Source organism: Micropterus dolomieu, linkage group LG18 (genome assembly GCF_021292245.1).
Source record: "Micropterus dolomieu isolate WLL.071019.BEF.003 ecotype Adirondacks linkage group LG18, ASM2129224v1, whole genome shotgun sequence".
Taxonomy (NCBI): domain Eukaryota; kingdom Metazoa; phylum Chordata; class Actinopteri; order Centrarchiformes; family Centrarchidae; genus Micropterus; species Micropterus dolomieu.
In genome coordinates this window covers 35,192,779-35,213,501 of record NC_060167.1, presented here as the reverse complement: position 1 = coordinate 35,213,501, position 20,723 = coordinate 35,192,779, and the positions used below count along the sequence as shown (strand labels likewise).

At 42.1% G+C, this 20,723-nt stretch overlaps 1 protein-coding gene across 1 annotated transcript in view; it reads left to right on the top strand.

Annotated features, from left to right (window-relative positions):
• LOC123987102 overlaps positions 1–13,754 on the top strand; it is a 28,026-nt gene extending 14,272 nt beyond the window's left edge. The window contains exons 5-6 of the mRNA XM_046075717.1: positions 12,872–13,166; positions 13,387–13,754. Of these exons, the coding sequence (XP_045931673.1) occupies positions 12,872–13,166; positions 13,387–13,754 (663 nt within the window). The remainder of the gene's footprint in view (positions 1–12,871; positions 13,167–13,386) is intronic.
• The last annotated feature ends 6,969 nt before the right edge of the window (positions 13,755–20,723 follow it).

Here is a 20,723-nt window from a genome sequence, read left to right as displayed (position 1 = left end):
GACCTCTAGGTAGCTTTTAATAATTATACAATTATTCACCAGTGATCAGTTAGTTAATAATCGCTCAATTTTCTTAAATCAATCAGTCAGTCTCATATCTAAAGGGTCAATTCTCTTGGCAGGGATGTAGAAATAGGCACCACACACACTTCCTTGATTACAGTGAATTTATTAACTAACTAAAGTGATATAAAGGGTGGTTAAATACATCAGGGCAATAAACAATGGCTAAACACTGAGAATGGAGGTTCGATTGTGGGAAGCATTTGACTCATATGGCAGAGGAGAACTAATGAAAGTAAGCTATGAGTTTAGGAGTTAAAAAGACAATATTAACATTGTGGGACATCCCTGATCACAGAATGTTTTGTTGGGTCTTACTGCTTTTTGGCGGCCTGCTTTGGCCTGTTGCACGGGTCCCATGCTAGCTGCCCGATCCTGGCTTTTTGCTAGGGATTCTCCGGGGTTCTCCATGTCTGAAGAAAATCCCTCAAGGGTTGGCCGTCCTCCGTCTGGCAATTCGGCTGTTTTCAGGTTTCCTTCGACCAGAGAGCAGAGCGGAAGACCAGAGCACGAGGAGAAGAGAACAGCACAGGCAACGTCGCATTATATATATATATATACTTATTTCGTCCACTTGGGGGAGCTCAGGTTACATGAGGAAAGCTTAGATTAATCCAAACAATCTTTCCTTAGGAACTGGGGAATTTAGTTATTTAGCCTTAAATTCAAGCTGGCAATTAATAGAGTATAGTGAGAAAGTATTCAATTCAATTTTATTTATATAGCGCCAAATCACAACAACAGTTATCTCACAGCGCTTTTCATAAAAGAGCAGGTCTAGACCATACTCTATGATGCTATTTACAGAAGCCCATTAAACAGTTAATGCTTTGAGTAATTGGAGACTGCAGTCTTTGTTTACACAAAGTTCAGGACGGTCCTTGGTGCTCTGGATTTTGTCACAAGTGGGTGTGACAAGGAGTATCCCTTTGAAAGGGTTAAAGAGACACAAAACAAAGATAGTTGCCACGGTTACGTGTGTGTGTGTGTGTGTGTGTGTGTGTGTGTGTGTGTGTGTGTGTGTGTGTGTGTGTGTGTGTGTGTGTCTCTCTGGGAGAGGAAAAGAGTAATTTGGAGTACCTCCAAATTTATTTTATATAAAATGCACAAATCCACACTGTTGTCCACTACATGAGCCAGCTGCCGTTAGCAAAGTGGCTAATCTGCAGCTTGAAGCTCAAAGCAACAAGCAGTACACTCTGATCAGAGGTCCCTTCACACACCCCTCCCCACAGAAACTGTATGAGCCCACGACAGCGGACATTCACTTCGTGTGGACATATACAGACCCAGTACAGATATTTTTCTGATGAAGAAATCTGCCGGGCAGTGTGTGATGCTGTTGACATTATGCACGCTCCCCCGGCAGTGCCCGGCTGCGAGCTTGTGCATAATCACGGCATCATGGCACGGTCCTTCTTTGCATCCAGGGATTCCCCCTTGGTTCAGAGAAGCCAGGCTGTCTCTAATGAGCCCTTGAAGCGGTCATTACGCTTCATGCAGACAGGATAGCACTACACACCACCCTACGTGTAGTGTTATCCTATCGCCGCTCCACACATTACACACGTGCCCCCGGCAGAGCCCGGCTACGGGCTCGTGCGTGACCACGGCATCACCGACGCAGTCCCTCCTCCTGCATCCAGAGGTGTGTGACAGGCTGTGTTGTGTGCTGTACATGTGTGATGTGTGGCATCAAGTGTGTGCCAAACACGTTACACACGGCAGGCGACAGTGATGCTGGGGAGAATTGTGTTTCTTGTAAACTGCATGACCTAGTGTTGCGTTTTACAGACAGCTGCTCTTCAAATTATGAAGAAACTGCTGTCTCTCACTTCCCCATATTGTGTGAGCCAGCTGTGTGTTAGCCAAATGGCTAACAAGCAGCCTGGGCTTGCTGCAAAGCTACACATCCTCTCTCCCCTTGCCCCCCTCCCTGACATGGTCAGGTGGCTGGCCTGAGCCCAAATGTACACCTCCCCCACCCTCTTCCCTTGCCGGTCGAGGGGCACAGCAATGAGCCCCTGCCTCCCTCCCCTCACCAGGGGAGTGGCATAACACGGACAGGCTGCAGCTGGCCGGATGGCTTTCATGCAGTCTGGCTCCGATGCCACAAGGAGAATATTTCCTCCTTGGCCCGCCACTGTCTCTAAGTGGCTGCCGTCACAGAGCGGCTGCGGCTGCAGCTAGCCGTGCGGGCTTCATGTATGTGAATTGATACATCTGACATGCTAACGCACATTAAACTTACATCACCCAGAAGCGCCGATATTTCACAGCCTTAAGATGCAAAAACCAAACAGGATGAATAATCACTGAAGCAATTGGCATATTATATTACATAACCTTATCTAGCCAAGGTGAAACTAATTGTAACAACTCATACTGCACAATTTGTTATTATTTTTATTTCACCCCCTAACAGTTCGTAGTGCACAAATATTGGATTCATTTCATAGGTGTAATTTACGCTGGGGATACTGGGGACATGTCTCCATCATTTTTTTTTAAGCATTTGTTAAATATGTTGTGAAAAGAGCTTGAAACAAAAAAATAACAAATAAAAAAACTTTAAGATTTATTTGCCCAGTAAAACACGCAATGCCATTTAAATATAGAAGAACAAACATGTATGTCCCAAAAAAGTTTCTAAAAAAAAAACAAGCTACTGAGTACTGCATTATATTTTGTTTGAATTGTCATCTGAATCACTTTATAGAAATAAATACAATTCTACAATAAATTGGTGCAGAAAATGTCTCCAGAATGCAGGAAATTAAGTGTTTGGTGCTCAAACTTTTCTAGGGGACCCCCATTTATATATTTCAACCTTTTTTCAGCATATTTCATCAAAATAGTGTTAAAATATCTTCTTGTCTTGTTCTCGTGAACCCAATATTGTAAGTCGTGCATGTGATCTAAGTGTATCGTCACACCCCTAATTTGAACCCATATGCCCCCACCAATTTTCAACTCAAAGTGACGTCCTTGATTCATATCAAATTACAAACACACCCCAAAAAGCTATAGTGTGTTAAATATGAATGTATTATAATAAAATGTTTTATTTAATGCATATAACTTTGTAAATTTTCTCAGGCTTGAAATTCATACAGATTTTTCATTATACGGCAGTGAAGTTGGTATTAAATTTCATCCTAGGTGGTATTAAAAAGGTCTTTAAAAGTCTTAAATTTAACTTTGAGAATCCTGGGGATACCCTGGGCAAGGTTGTTCATGTTCATGGATTAAGATCAATCTAGGACAGAAGATTAAAAAGGTTGAGTCACTGGCAAGCTTGGGCTAAATTTATTTGTCTGTCAAATTATTTTAGAATGTACAATTCTAAAATCTCTCTTTTCTTCAAGATGCATATAACAATCCAAGAAGGCAGAAACTTGCTCACATTATAAAGATGCACTAGATGCTGGAACAACTTCCAGTGTCCGTTCTGTAGCTCGGCTTTGTTCCACCCAGCAAAGCTGAGCAAGCTCAGAACCCACTTGGAGAGCCATTTCAACGAAGCTGTTCTCCATGAAGGTAAGGTCTGCAAATATTCTTTCCAAAAATGCAAATAGATCTATGTGTGTCTATGCATTAAAAGCAGGCTGAATGTTATGATCAATTCTATTTGAGCAATGAAAAAAATATTTTCCTCAGATTTGTTTGTGGTTACATGATTCAGATTTTGGGTATTCATAATTTACAGTTTTAAATAATATGATCATAAAATAATAATGCTATGTTACAGCCGCCGCTGGCTGCCTTAGAGTAGTTGTGTTTTGGAGTTCTCTGAGCTGTATGCAAATCCCCACGGCAAGCACCTGTCGAGGATTGGTTCCCCTGGACCTGGAACCACCCACTTCCTGGTTGCGGTTTGCTGGCGTCTGATTGGTGTGGCCGAGGATCCTACCGAACCTGCCAACCAGAACTCTCCAATCAACACCAGCTGGCCTACAAATAGTTTGTGTTCCTGCAGTTCGAGGCGACTGTGAGCCAGTGATCAGTTCGCCTTGTTGTTGGTTGTCTACCCCTGTGAATGTCTTGAGTGTTAAATTTACCTGTTTCTGTCGGTTGCCGGCTTAAGTGACTCTTGTCAGTAAAAACCTTTGTGAGCTACAGAATGTGAGAGGCACCCTTTAAGGGGGAAAATTGTTTGTTTGGTTACACTACATTCCTGTACCGCATGTAGGTACTGACCTCCTTTTGTTAAGTGTTTTATTGTCAGTACCTACATAGCCTCCTTTTGTTGTGTTTTTTTTGAAGACCACTCATTTAATTAAACTTTGACTCAACCTGAATTCAGTTGTCCTTACCACCTTAATTTAACCCAAATACCTTGTTACTGCCCTACCCTAACGAGCTGGGTTGTAACAGTGTATATTGTAATGATAAACTTTAATAATGCTGTAGGGTCTCACAAAATAACATCATCACACAGTGACAAATTGTTTCATAAACCAGTGTTTCCAGCAGAACCACATGTTCAGTCAAGCCCAACAGTTCACTAACTGCTATTGTGGCACACCTAAGGTAGTGTGACCACATTTATGTGAAAACAAATTAACAATTATCAGGTTAATCATTATGGGTTATTGTATATATTTGTGTTTTTAAGGAGGAAAATAATTGGTGGTTGGACTAACATAGTGAGGTATACAGTTCCTTCTGTAGAGCAGTGAGGCGGAACGTTTGCGTTCACGCTAGTTGCTGTTGGATTGGTAAGCTAGCGGAACGAAACACAGACGCATCGTATCTTCATTGCTCCTGTTTCACCTGCTTTCATACAGGTTACATATCTGCTATTGAGGTACCTATCCCTGGGACCCGTAATACTATTTAAACTGTTGAATGTCAAATCAAATCTTTCTAAAACTCCTCCAGCTCAGTGTTAAGAATCTACAGTAGTTAGGGCTCTCGGTCTGTGCTGCATGCCTGTTAATGACTCATACAGATCCTACTGTGAGACACACAAATGAACACACACATTCAGATGCACCTCATTACAGCCCAGCAGAATCCAGGTCTCTCAGTCTGTTGTCCCCCCATCAGTCTGCTTAGATTCACTGCAGATACTGTGAGCACTATTTCACATTAAAAACGAGCTCTCACCAGCTGAGACAAAAGCTGCTTTTTATGCTTCAACCCTTCATGCTGTTTTCAAAGTCATGAATAGCTCCAGTCTCGTGTAATAATTATTTTTGCATGAGACAAATGTGTGTTCTTATAAAGCATGAGATACAAACAAAACCAGGACCTCCTCATCAAAACAGTGGTCATTTGCAACCCTATAACATAATTCCACCTTTAACATTATTTACACTCATCATCCCCTGACTGTATCTGAGCAGTGTTTTCAGTGTGCAAAGACTCCCAGTGTTTTGGTTTTTTTCTCTCTGCATGTTACAAAAGAGTCACCAACAGACCTATAGGTCACTGTGGCACATGGTTGATTCTCCCTTGTCCTCACCTTATAGAATTTTGTTTTGAAAACACGTTGTGTAATTTTATATATATTGATTTTAGTGAAATGTGTATATATGTATTATCCAAACACCATGTCATGGAACTCTGTGTGGACTGGACTCAGCAATTGCACTTGTAGCAGAGAGAGTTAGGAGAGTGTCAGAGTGGGCCTTTTGCTTTTGTGGTTTGAGCAGGAGGAGATAAATTAGGCACCTTTAAGCTGGGGGAAGGGGAAGACAAACATTTAATGCATGGAGGAGAACAGAGGAGTGAGAAGAGACGCAGAAGTGTTGGAGAAGCAGTGGAACCAAGAACTGTCCAGACTTTGTGAACTTAAAAGAGCAACAAAGGACTCTGGGAAACTGTGCTGAACCCTGGAGTAGGTGTGGACAACCATGTTAATGTGCTCTTCAACTTGCTCGCTTGCAGCTTGGAGCTTCCTTGTCACGGTGGACCGGCAAAGCCTCTCCAGGCTGCTCTATCCTCCTGCCCAGCTATAGGCAGGACCTTAGCTTCCGCCCCCCATTGAACTGGACTACACCCACACACACCTCCACTCATCCCTCTCACACCAGAACCCAAAGGAGCTAAACTGAACTGTTACATTTTAAGTTCAATGGACTTAACTGCCTGATTCCCCCTGAACACACACACCCTCCTCCTCAAGTTGGAGGACTAGTCTGTTTCTGTATCATAATTCTTTAATTTTGTATATGAAATATTTTAAAAGGTTCTTTATTGTTTAAATGAAAATGTAAGAGTTTGTGTTCTATGTGGATTATTGTTTGACTTTGAGTACAATCAACTTTATTTGTACTGATTGAATTAGTGTTTGGTGGTTTTCTTTCATCTGTGTATGTTTGTAGCGAAGGTAGCTAGTGATCGGGGTGATCTAATATCCTACTTTCTGTTTTAAGTGACAGGTTAGGATTAAGTTTATTCTCCTGTCTGGCACCCAACCTATTTTGGATATTGTGATAATCCTCCACTACAGAAATGGTATCACAGGTGACGAATAAACAATTATGTCATCTAGATAGACTAAACAGATGTCACCCCTCAGGCCATCCAGAACTTTCTCCATTAGTCTTTGGAAGGTGGCTGGAGCATTCTTGAGACCAAAAGGCATGACATTGAAATGATGCAATCCGATGTGAGTGACGAAGGCAGTTTTTGCTTTGCTGTTCGGATCCACGGGCACTTGCCAGTATCCACTATTTAAGTCAACTGTGGAGAACAAGGCAGCACCAGAAAGGGATTCAAGAATTTCCTTGATGTTTGGGAGAAGATATGACTTTCCGAAAATCTCCACAAAATCTGTGGCCTCCATCTTCAAGACAATGGCTTGTTTACCAGCTGACATACGATAAGGCCTTTGTTTGATGAGCACACAGTAAGTAGTGTAGATGCAACTTTAGTTTGTGACACACATGTAATCAGTTATTTACTCTTGTTGCCATATTTGCTTTGGTCAAAGGAGGCGCTCTTAGAGAAAATCAAAATTCTACTTCTAAAAAAATTTTTCTTATGCAGAATTGCTGCATATAAATGTCATTAAGGCTGGTTTCACAACACTGATATGAGAATTTATTTAAGTTGCAGTGGACTTGACGGGTGATCTGCTCATACAACATATCTATGACATATATATTCTATGCATTGCCTACTAGCACCTCAACCAGAGGCCCTCCGAATAAATCAAGTGTCTCTGCAGGATTCGTACATGTCATTTGTCTTTGTAGAGTCTGTCTGGCTGAAGGAAGTTGTTTGGCTTCCAGACAATGGCCTAAACATGATTTTCATCTCTCCATTCAATGTAATGAATATGGACAGTGTGGGATGCAAATGTTTGCCCAGCGGATGCATTTGCAAAATTTGCAGGTTGGGGCATAAATAATAGTTTGACAGGGAGATAAAGCATAGGATGAGATTTTTGGCAATGACCTCACCTCCTAACCCAATGACTCAAATGAGATTCTGTCTGAAAGGAAATTGGGGAGTCAACCTAAGCACTTCACCAGATTAAAGAGGTTCAACTGGCTGTGTATACAACTGTGTGCATGGTGCATGACAGGTAGCTGATTTGATTGGGTAACTGGCTTGAGGCTTGCATTGACTACAGAGCGTAGTTGATGGTTCTGCTAATGTTTGCCGGTGGCGATGCCAAAGCATCTGTGCTCAAACTCCGTGTTATATTACAAAACACCAGAAGTCCATTCATTCCTACGATAGACATCATTTTTGTGATTTCTCACCTTTACTGGATTACTATAAAGACAGAGATGGAAAAGATACAGATTGTGGGCTTCTGTCATACATGGCAAATCTCATTAGTATAAGGCTGGTGTACAATTCCAATGGAAAAAAAACAAACAACTATCCTATTAACAAGTATTGTGTCTATCCATAGCTTGATATATTTGTGCCATAGAGCTCCATTGTTGTCCAAAAACTTCATTACCATGAACACACACAATGTAGTTTATTTTGACTCAGAAGTTGAAATAACCAGTTTAAGTATGGAGTTTCATTTATCTTCTGATGAAGAGAGACCCAAGTCCTCGCATGCTGCTTTGACCATGAGGGCAAGCCTTAGGTCTGATACAATGCCGTAGAGGGCTGAGATAATGGATCTGTTGATACAGGAGGGCTGAACAATTGAGAAAGCACAAAATGCCTTATAGATACCTGAGAAATGCATTAAGAAAAGGCACACTCTTACTGGGAGTGTCTCAGTTCAAACAAGTCCCAACAAAACAAGTAATCCATTGAATCCAAAAATGTGAAAATCCACATCAGGCAGGGCAGGCCTGCCATTAGGAATTATGGACACGGGGACAACATTTTTCAAACTGGGCCCCTCATTGACACCCACTCACCCTGAGTGCTAATACAAACACGGCAATTTCAAAGAAGCTCTTGGCCATTAGCTTTAGAGTGACACAGATGGAGTCCCTAACAACCATTTCCAAATTCAGTGTTGTAGACTCACCCAGGCCATGCTCACATATATTCAATTAGTATGATTACAAAGCACAGAAGGTCACTACAGTTTTTTTTTTAGTTTTTTTTATTTTTTATCTTTCAAATTAGACTGTGACAGTTATGTTCCTCCTTTTAACTTAAAACAAGACGAGGAGAGAAGAAAATTCCCTTCAATGATTGAATGATTAGAGAAAAGTAAAATCAAACATCGAAGAAATTACTGCAAAGCATTAAATCATAAAATCGAATGTAAGTGAACAAATAAACATCCTATCAATTCAGTCTTGAGGACTTCATTAAAAGTAGCCTATTGGTCGAATTATGTGCAGAACTGAAATTCTGTATAGAGTATATGACTGTGTCAGCTGAAATGATAATAATAATATAAACAGAGGCTTTGTATAGCTGTGTATAGCTTATTGTATAGTAACTATATTTGCAGCTGTATCCTATGACCAGTGACGTGCTGTTGACTAGTGTTTATTGTAGGTCAATTTTCTTGAGGTTGCTACAGGGGAACTGGTGGGTGTTATTAATCTTTATTAATATAAAGGGAAACACAAAATTCAGGTGGCAGGTGAGGATTCAAAGTATAATAGAATATAATGCAGTAAAGCTCTCAGGCATTCTGTGTTGCTTTCAGATATGTTTTTCCTGTAGATAAACCTTTTACAAGGTAGTTTATTATTATTACTTACAAGATTAAAATATTAATATTTGAATACACATTAAATAAAATAAAAATATTTTCTCATGTATAATCATCTCTGCTCAGTCAGCACATGTATGATTTAGTCTTCCTCTTTTGTCTTTGCCCTTGTTTGGGGAAGTTACCTCTTTAAAAGACTGTGGCACCTTTTCTCTAAATGATAAATTAATTCTGCTCATGTTCAAAACTTCCTGCACATTCAGAATCTCTCCCACATATCTGTGTTCTCTGACATGTCAAGAAAAAAGTCATATTACAATAATAATCGTCATCATTTAATGAGAATTCATAATATTTTTTAAAAGTCTACCTGCCCTACAATCTGCTGTTCATAAGCCAGAGTTGATGCTCTGCTGATTTGGCCCCTTCAGAACGTCTGCAGACACAGAACCGTTTGGGACTGTACTACTGAGGGAGGAGGTGGATAAACGAAACGTACTCAAAACACATCAGGCAGAAATCTCACCACAAATGTTCACTCCATCATCTCAGATAAAGTGCAGCTCACAGTCCGAAACAGAGGAAATCTGCGCCACAGATTTTTATTTTGCAAAACACTTTCAGCTAGTTACCGCGACTCACAGCGCAAGACACCGGTGTCGCTGGGTGGAGTTACTCATCCCGACCTGTTATCAGTTATACATTTGTTTTTCACTGCGTGATGAAAATTGATGTGGAGCGTGTGAAAATTGTCAATTGCTTGAGTCTGACGCGCAACGCCTGTTGGCAGGTCTGGTGTTACATTACTTAAAGGTTAAGCAAGCTAAAGCTTTGCTAGTCTGCCTAACTGTTAGCTCCTCACCTCCTGTCATACATAGGCTACATAGTGCTTTTTAACACATTTTTCTTCCAGAAATTTGGCCATTGCATCCCTATCATTTAATTTCATCTGTACCCTTTGACCCCCCCTGACGGCGGGCTTGAGGTAGGGAACATTCAAGGAACAGGCAGGGAACAATCACACACAACAGAGCACTACACACTACAATGACCCAGCAGAGACTGAACAGAAACACAGACTAACAAGCAGGGAGGGAACACACAGCTGAGACAAATGAGGAGTAATCAAGACAGAACTAATCTAATGAACAGACAGAACACTCAAATACACAGAGGCCAACTAAAATGGAACAGATCAGAATAATGAATATATCAATAATCATAAACACAAGCAGACACACATGTAATCAAAAATACAATAAAGCAGGCAGAAGTAACGAACAATCGCCAGACAAGACTAAAGTAACCTAGACAGAACAGAGAACAAGAAACAGGCAGACTGAACACAAGACAAGAAACAAACAGGATTGAAACCCGAAACACAGAGCAGACAAGGGAAAACCAATTACAAGCACAGAACAACTCAGGCCAGGATTGTGACATTTTTGTCATCTAACTATGAGTTTTGTGATCCAGTGACTTTGTCTCTTGTGCCATTTGTGATTGAGAGTGAAATAACTATTGGTTTCACATGAAAATGCTAAATCTAAGGTCCCCTTAAGATGAATCATAATGACTTGACCCTCCTCTTGGTGAATTGGCGCAAACATTTGTGGTTCCCAGATTATGTATTTTAATGATTCTCGTGATCTTGTGACCTTTCTAGTGACCATTTTGTTGTGAAATATCTCTACTATTAAACCAATTGCACTAGGTTGTTCAGGGAAATACTGTGAGAGAGAAGTTCAAACACTGGCTACTGGCTCACCTCCACATTAGCTGGCCAGTAACAGCATGATGTGGGTGTGAGTGTTGTGGGTTTTGGAAAGTTACTGATACAGCTGGACATAGGCCCCCCAATTCTGACATTGGAGAGGGGGTTTCCAAAGCTATTTGACCATCCAACAGGCACTTCTGAAGAAGCATACTGGCCCTTGTCTTGTTTAATTAATGTTGGTCTGATGCATTTCTTCACCTTGTGTAAATGCCTTTGAATTGCGTCTGTGTTTGAAAGTTGTTACACAAATAAGGTTGCTCTGCCTTGCATTGATATAAGGACAATATATAAAATAGTTCCACTCTAAGGACAGATTTGTAACACTGTTTCTTTACAATCATAGCTGAGTGTGTTATTACAATGACAGCTCTAATTTGGTATCTTTGTCAAATATTCACGCAGCAGCAGATGCAGAGGATGGAAATGCAAGATGCTGAGTAATATTCTGGCCATTGAGGAGGTGATAACAAAATTCATATTTAACTCTGACATTTACTCTGAATTTGATAAAGGAATGAGTATTGGCCATCTTAGAATTAAACCTGGAAATCAGAAGCGCACACACACACACCCTTGTATGTATAGACACACAGACAACCCAGCTCCCCATTGTCAACTTTTAATTTATTTTTTCAATCCTTGGCTCCGTTGCTGCAGAAACTGAAACTGAAGAAGATGTAATAATTACCCAACACTTCCTCTGAGACGCTGGGTCACGGCTGCTTCAGTTTCCTATGCCAGTCCACATATTGGGTTGCTAATGGCTTTTACCCGCTGATGTACGAGACAGTGGGAACGGTCTTCTATGGAGGGCTGAGACATTAATATTTACCAGCCTTGAGGGGGCCAAGCCGAAATGGATCAGGCCATCTTCAATAAAACATGTCACCACCAAAGTGACCGCTCCCTCATGCTCTGTCATACCCACATCTAGATTTACAGTCAGAGTGCATTTTATTAATCTTTGAGCTGGTTTTGTGCATGTCATCTGTGTAAAACAAGCTCAGCGGTCATGGCAGTTTAATAAGAATAGTGTAATACACTTTATCCCAGTGTAAAGGGGATAAATAAATGGGCCATAAAATTCAGGACTGGTTACTTTGTGGGCTGAAACATGACTGTAAAAAGTGATTGGTGTAGTGTCTGGGGGTGTAAAAGCTTTTAGTAAGAATACCTGTGCAAGATATCAAAGTTTTATAATGCAAGCTTTTAGTCATAACGAGGAAGGGTTACAAAGCAGTGAGCTCCTCAATTTGTAATACTTGGCACTAGACCAAATGTAATGTGCAGGTACTTCTGGTAGAGCAGATCATGGAGGTATTATCATCGATTTCTACTGGAGAAGATGTGGGCAGATTAGGCTAGTGAGAGCCAGACCCACAAAGCAGATAAAGAAGCATGCAGCAGGGGAGAGTTGGGACGACTGAAACACTTCAGATATAGGTCATTTTAAAAGATAATGTTACAGACAGAAATAATTTGTTATTGTGATCAACAACTCACATGTGCGTTCTATCAATACCAGGTGCTATCTTGTAAAAATGTGGAATGACTTCAGTATAATTTGACTTTGAACGAAAGGTGCGCATTGTTTCATTCGTCCCTAATGTACGGGACAGATAAAACAAAGGGGTTGGATGGAAGAAACACAACCTACTCTTGTTTTTATTTAAAATGCTTGACAGATTTGTTCTTAATATGTAATTGCAAACATATCATGTTATTTTTCTTAATAAAAAATATAATAAATAACTTTTAGAACATCAAACAGCTAATGAGCATTTCGATTAGATCTCGGCTGCCCTTTTCATGTACTTCTGCAACCTGTTTTCCTGGTCCACTGTGAAGACCCTATTGTAAGAGTTAATGTAAGAGAAGTTAAGTTAATTCATATTTTTGAGGTAATTTACTAAAAATATCCTTTAACTCAGACAGACTATGATTCAGTGAAGGAGAGGCTTAGAGACGTTTTTGGGCCTCAATACTCCCTGGCATTCTTCCAGACACATGTGGATGCTCGCCCTCGTAAACCAGGTGAAAGTTTGGATGTGTACAGTGCAGACATCACTCGCCTTGTGCTGGAAGCTTTTCCCAACTATGACCACAACGCTCTAGAAGGGGAGAAATGTTGCTGTTTTGTCGCAGGCTTAGATCTAACTTTACAGTCAAAAATCCATGAGATGGGTGCAGAGGACCTTGGGGACGCCGTGCGCATTGCCAGCCGCTGTGAGAGAGAACGTGCAGCGCTACAACTGACCGCTGCGGGATCCACCCACACACAACCTTCAGAAAAGGTAGCCATGATTCGTCCTAAACCTACTGATGAAAAACTTCTTCAAGCAGTTGAGCAGCTGACTCTTACTGTAAACAGTTTGAAATATGAAGTAGAGCAGTTACCTTGCTCAGCGTGTTGACTCCAGGACTGACCAACCCCCCTTCGGTTAAGCTCGATGCAGTACACATAGTGGCTCTCCTTCACCCTACCATGTCAGACAACACCCCAGAGACTATTACCCGCCTGAGCAGTATTATGGTCGTGAGACCGAGTCCCGCTACGAACGTTGTCCTCCTTCTCCTGTTCGTCAGAGATACAATGAGTGGAACAGCAATGACAAACGTGAACGGCACCACTCTCCACCTCTATCCTACCAGTATCCTAGGTATAGTCGCCATGACGATGATGACACTAACCAACACAGACGCAGTCCTAGTCCAGCTCCACAGAGAAAGAGAGATGCAAGTCAACACACTAGGGGCACTGTTCGTTTCCAGTCTCCTGAAAGACACGCACACTCTGGCATCAACCGACAGTGAAACTTTCAGTAGCTGCTGTTGAGGGGCAAACATCGGCTACTTGTTCCCAGCCCCAGAATGATACGCCACCTTTGATGCCTGAGGACACTGACTCACAACCTGTGCATCAGCAGCTACCCCTGCTTCTCCTATGCCAACTGACTATTGTGGTGTTCTCGTGCCCACCCCAGCCTGTGACATCATTGTGGCACACTCTCTCAGTGAAGTTCAAAATGGCACGACTGTTGTTCGAGTTTTGAATCCCTCCAGAGACGACATTGAGCTGCATTCTGGTCAACACCTTGGTGAGTTTCATTCAGCTTCCTCTCTGGATATCATGCCAGCTGGAGAAACATGCTGTGCCATCTCACCTGCACCTGATTCAGCCCTACCCATTCAGATGACTGAAATAAACCTGTCACCTTCCCAAGTCCAGTCTCTGAAGTCGCTGCTTCAGAAACACTCAGAAGACAGAGGTCGCACAGGGATAATCAAGCATTGTATACGCACTGGTGATGCCACACCAATTAAACAGAGAGCCTACACACTGACACCAGAACAGAGAGCTGAAATACAAACTCAAGTGGAAAACCTGTTGAAAGCAGATGTCATTGAAGAAAACTATAGTCCCTGGGCTGCACCTGTGGTTTTGGTGCGTAAGAAAAATGGCACATGGCGTTTTTGCCTAGACTATAGAAAACTGATTGTAGTGATAATCAAAGACTCCCACCCGCTTCCAAGAGTCGATGACGCACTGGATGCTTTGTCTGGCTCTGCCTGGTTCTCCACCATGGACCTGCAACATGGCTATTGGCAAGTCAAGCTGGAAGAGGAAGACCGTGAAAAGACAGCATTTACAACAGGCAGTGGATTTTATCAGTTTAAAGTTATGCCAATGGGACTCACCAACGCTCCAGCCACATGCCAGCGCCAGATGGAAATGGTACTTCATGGCCTTCCATGGAAAACATGCCTTGTGTATTTGGATGATGTCCTCATTTACAGCCACTCTTTCAGTGAGCATCTCCAGCACCTTGAAGAAATCCTCTTCAGATTCCAGTCAAGTTGCCTGAAGCTAAATCCATCAAAATGCTGTTTTGCCAGAGATCAGGTACAATTTCTGGGCCATGTTGTATCCAGAAACGGCATTCGGCCAGACCCACGCAATGTGGAAAGTGTTCAAGACTGGCCTACTCCATGGACAGTAACAGAAGTAAGAGCATTCCTTGGACTCTGTTCATATTATCACAAGTTCATCAGAAACTTTGCACATCACAGCGTCCCGCTACATGTACTCTCTGCAAAGAATGCTGCTTTCCAATGGACTTCTCAGTGTCAGGATGCATTCACTTACCTGAAGCATGCACTCACAAACCCTACTGTGGTTGCATTTCAAATGCAAATGCTCCGTACTTGTATAGCGCCTTTCTAGTCTTTTCGACCACTCAAAGCGCTTTTTACACTACATCTGCATTCACCAGTCACACACATTCATACACTGAGCCTAAGTGCTCAAACGGAAACTAACATTCACACTCACTCATACACTGGCGGAATAGCCGCCAGGGGCAATTCGGGGTTCAGTATCTTGCCCAAGGACACTTCGACACGCAACCAGGGGGAGCAAGGGATTGAACCGCCGACCTTCCGATTAACGGCCAACCCGCTCTACCTCCTGAGCCACAGCCGCCCCCGATTTCCTGACTTCACATCACCATTCTCCCTCTACACAGATGCGGCATGTTCTGCTATAGGTGCTGTACTGGCTCAGACACAGGGACATCAGGAAAAAGTGGTTGCATACGCTAGCCATGTTCTCACAAAAGCAGAAAGGAAGTGGTCAACTTAGGATAGAGAACTCTGGGCTATCGTCTGGGCGGTACGACATTTTCACCAAGCATAAGGGCTTATACAAGCAGCCCTTTTGTTATTATCACAGACCACAAACCTCTCCTGGGTGTCAGGAAAATACTCATTGACAATGACAGAACTGGTCGTCGTGCATGATGCGCTCTTGAACTTGATCCTTTTGAGTGGACTGTAATTCACATAGATGGCCACCGCCACCTCAATGCAGATGCTATGTCACGTCACCTGGCTGACACCAGACCAACAGAGCACCTCCTGTGTGACTCCTGCCAGTTCACACCCTAATGAAAGACATTCAAGCCCTTTAAGTCCATCTTGTCTTGTCAGTTCTGTACATCGTCACAGCCCCGGTGGTACTAATCCAAAACCAGTTTCCTCTAACCAGACCACTCCACAGCGTCCAGGTCCAGACTTAAAGTGTGCACCCCAGTCGGTCTCCTACACATTTGTGCTTCAACTAACCTGAAGAGGACCTTAAAAAGGCAGAACAGCAAGATGCAACACTGTCTGAGGTTATCAATTGGAAAGCTAAAAGTCAGAAGCATCCATACTGGTGCATGAAAAAACGCACACCTGGTGAAAAAGCACTTTGGCAAGAGTGTCACAGACTTATCTTTCATAATGGGTTTCTCTGTCGTAAAGTGTTTGATCCACACACTAACTCAGCACTTTATCAGGTTGTTGTTCCTCATGCTCTTAAAGATACTGTCCTACAGCTGTTGCATGGAAATCCAGTAACTGGTCATCTGTCGGCAGACAAAGTCCTGAGACGGGCTCAACAACTGTGTTACTAGCCATTCATGTCACGTGATATTAAGATGTGGTGCAAGCAGTGTAGTCTCACACCTCATCAGAGAGCTCCAATGCAAACTATTGTTGCTACTGAGCCATTCCAAAAGGTTGCAGGGGACATACTTGAGCTCCCCATCACAAGCCATGGCAACAGGTATGTGCCTGTGTTACAGATATGTGCCTGTATCTTCAACCAAGTCCAGTTGCCCTTGATTTTAACCTTCATTGGATAGGTATGTGCTTGTTGTTCCAGATTATTTTTCCAAGTATGTCAACCTCCATGCTATTTCAGACCAGCGCTCCACAACAGTTCAAATGTTTGTTTGAAAACTACATCTGTGAGCATGGGATTCCAGAAATGCTCACACAGATGAAGGAAGGCAGATTGACTCTGACCTAGTGTAGAAACTGTGTCAACTATTGGGTATGCAGAAAACACGAACCAGCCAATATCATCCTCAGTGTGACGGCATGGTTGAAAGGTTCAATAGGACACATCAGTTAGCCAAGTTACTTCTTCAACAGTCAGGTGAATTGGATGACTGTCTCAATCAAGTTGCTTTGGTCTACAATACCAGCCCTCACTCTACAACAGGATTCATTCCGTTCTTCATCACACATGGGCATGAAGCTAGGATGCCTGCCTACGTACTGATGCCTAACAACACACCGTCTTCATCTACTCCAGGTTCTCATTCTGTCGCACATTTAACCCAGAAACTTCAGTCTGCCTTCAGTGCTGCTTTGCGGAACAGAGACTGTACCCACAATCACCAGAAACGCCAGTATGACGACAGTATCAAACATACTCCCTATGTGCCCGGAGATCTCGTGTGGTTAAATGACCCAACTACAGCTATACAAAAACTTGCTCCACACTGGAAAGGCCCCTTTTAAGTATTGGAGTGCCTTGGATCTGATGTGGATTCTCTGGGAGTGACATACAGGATTCATTACCTCCTGGATCAGTCTGGCAAGTCCCAGATAGTCCATTACAACCGCCTCAGACCTTACAATGCACCTGTGCCAGATCGTGGCCAGAGGACACCTATTTGTGAGTCATTTTTTTCAACCTCAACTCCCTTGCATGACTGCATTGTCGGGTGCTTTCCCATTTACATTTTCAAGGTTTGCACCATCCAAGGGCATCAGCAGTCCGAGCTTCCTCCCTGACCCCTCAGATCCGCCAGCCACAGACCCACTCCCACTCTCCCTTGCCCCCTACTCCTGGGACTGTTCCCTCCTCAGGCAAGTTGCTGGTATGCTTGTCTGACACGGTCCCCTCTGCCATTCCTGGGCAAGGCTTGGGTTCTTCAGTGCACCCAAGACGATGTCAAGTTAGACCTCACAGCTACCTTATGGACTATGTTCTAAAGTAAGACTGTTGCCTTGTTCTTCTAATAGCAGTTGCTTGCTTCTCCATATGTAATGTGAAACGGGGACATTTCTTTTCGGGGAGGTGGAAGAAATGTAAGAGTTAATGTAAGAGAAGTTAAGTTAATTCATATTTTTGAGGTAATTTACTAAAAATATATTTACAGTGTTTACTCAGTTCACTACATTTCTATTTGTATTACACAGTTGGTATTTACATATTTAAATCATTACATTTGAATCTGTAAATCAGATACGATATTAAGCAGAATCTACCTCTGTGTTTTCCTCGCATTTACTTCAGTCTAACTCCTGCTAGCTTCTGATTGGTTAGTTCAGTCATGTGAGAGGCAGAGTAAGGAAGTGCTGTGGTTGTTATAAAGCTGACGAAGTGTGGAGAGTAAAGTGCTGTGTAATAAAGTTATCCGTCTCCATCCTGTTGTTTCTTCTCAAAGAGTGTTCCACCCACCACACATCGAACCCCCATGTTACACTATTATTTGGCTGTGAGTACCCTGGTGGTCTAGCCTGGAGCCTAGTGGACTCTGCCTCCCTCCTGCAGTATCTGAATAGGGTAGCAGAGCTATGTGACTCCTGACTTAAACTTCACTAGCTTCTAAACTGTAAAACTTTGACATTTAAAACTTAAAGATGTATTAAAGTAGTAACTAACCTGTCATGTGATCCTGACCATGGCACTTGAAAGAATAAAAACACAACTTGTCATCTAAAAAAAAGACCGCTTGAGTGAATTTTCTTTCCATGATTGAAAACAGCTTCTTATGTATAACTTGGTGAAAGTGTTAGACATCTACCTGATTTTTCACGTTTCTGGAAAGTGAGAAGTTTCAGAGTTTCATTTGTCCCGCATTTCAATCATCCCTCTCTGTCCCTCCCACCATAAGCAACTACAGATAGTGGATGGATGCTATTACTTCAAGGCAATTTAGCATTGGCTTCAGCAATTGGAAATAACAGTGGTCGCTTGGTGCAGTGTTGCAGACAGTGATGGTTGCACAATTAACTAAAGCTGATGTCTGAAGAACAGTCAGATGCATCTGTGATGAAATGTTCAGCTCCCCAAAACAGCACAAATTACACATCTGATGAATTCTGTTGAGAAGGAAGCTGTACACTAAGAAACATAATCAGCTGTTCACAGATGTTGCTAACCAACAGCTGATGACCTCCAAAGTAACTGCTAAAGGCTTAATTACATTACCTGAGGGACCTCTACTAAGTCTGCAGCTGTTCAGCTACACACAAGGTCAGAGAGAACACAAGGTTTGTTTGTCTTTGAAAGTATGACATGAAAACATTGCATCTGCTTTGAAAACATGGCAAAAGCTCAGAGATAAACAGAGAGACCAGCCGTCAGGAGGTAGAGAAAAGGAGATAGCTTTACTATAAAGAAGGCGTCGCTAGCAGAAGTTGCAACATCTCATCATACACGCATACATGGTGAATATATTTATGCCATTTTCTGTTGAGTATGTACCTTACAAAAGCTGTTTTGCGTGTCGAAGCAAGACTTTGACTGCTCTGATACACATGTTAAAAGAAGATGCTAAAATGAGAATTCATAAAAAAGCCGAACAGCATGTGATCTATCATTTAAAAATCCAGTTGCAAATCTCGTATGTGCACCAGTAAAATACTAGACTTTGCAGCGTTTTGAAATGAAGAAAAACACAAAGCTGTAAAACTGCACATTGGCATTTTCTTTTCCCCAATGAAAGGTGAGCTGAGGTAATGCAGACGGTAAAGAGAGACACTCAGCTCCGTGCACACCTCAAATCAACAAAAAAAGCACTGTATCAGCAAATATGCACAATACTTGTTTCTTTGTTATGTAGCCAGTTTACAACATTTCCCCACTGTGATCCGCTCGGGGCAGAAGAGACAGGTCAATGGGAAGGAGGTGTGTGTGTTTGGGTTCGTGCAGGTTTCCAGGCCAGATCATAAAAAAAATGCTTCTGAGTCCAGGGAGAGAGATCTGACTTCCGTTCCAAACCAATCTCTCTGTGCTTTTTCTTCCTGTTTCCTTCTATTTCAGCATTCTCCTGTTTTTGTCAAGATAAAACAAAGGGATCACAAAAAAAAACCAACTGAGCGGCCATTGCTTTGAGTTTCTGCAGAAAAACATACGGGAACAAGAGTTTTTGGAAGAGGAAATTACAGTAACAGAGATTTTTAGAGAATCCAACAGGGATGAGAAATACCAGGCCAGAACTGTTTTCAAAATGGCCGCCTGTCACCGGAACACATGTTCCACTTTAGGGGCCTCTTTCAAAAGTCTGCTGATTGAAAATGTCATAATGTATCAACAAGGTATATCCTAATACAAAGGCTCATCTAAATTAGCCAAGAAGTGCAGCCTTCTATTGCCTACATTTGGTCCGCTGTTTGCAGGCTTCATCAAATGGTCATTTTTAATTGTGTATTTAGCCAATCCATGTTATATGTAATTAATATCAAATAAAGTTGACAACTGTAAAGCCACTGCAGGATATACATAGTGACTGCTGGGAATAAACTAAAATGCAAATGTAAAATAAAAGGGACAGATCAGAGATAGTTATATGCAGATATTTGCCTTTTTACCTGCCACACTGTTTGTTAGTTGTCCGCCAGTGATCTTACCAGTATTTACCACTGGTATTTACCAAAGAATTAAAATGTAACGTGACATGTAGCTATCCGCCTTCTGTTCTGTTTTTGTTGCCGTTGTTCTGATACTAAATGGTGGTGCTGCTCAGGCCCACCATCCTGCAGTGAAAAAGAGCTCCATTATTTCATTTGAGGGTAACTACTTGGTGGTTTAAGTTGACACAGAGGGTCTCAATGCAGAATTAAGGATCTGAATAGCCCACAATGGACATGCATGGACATTGGATAATTGGTTTACATGACATTGCCGTCTGCATTGGTGGACACAAACACACGTGTGAAGTT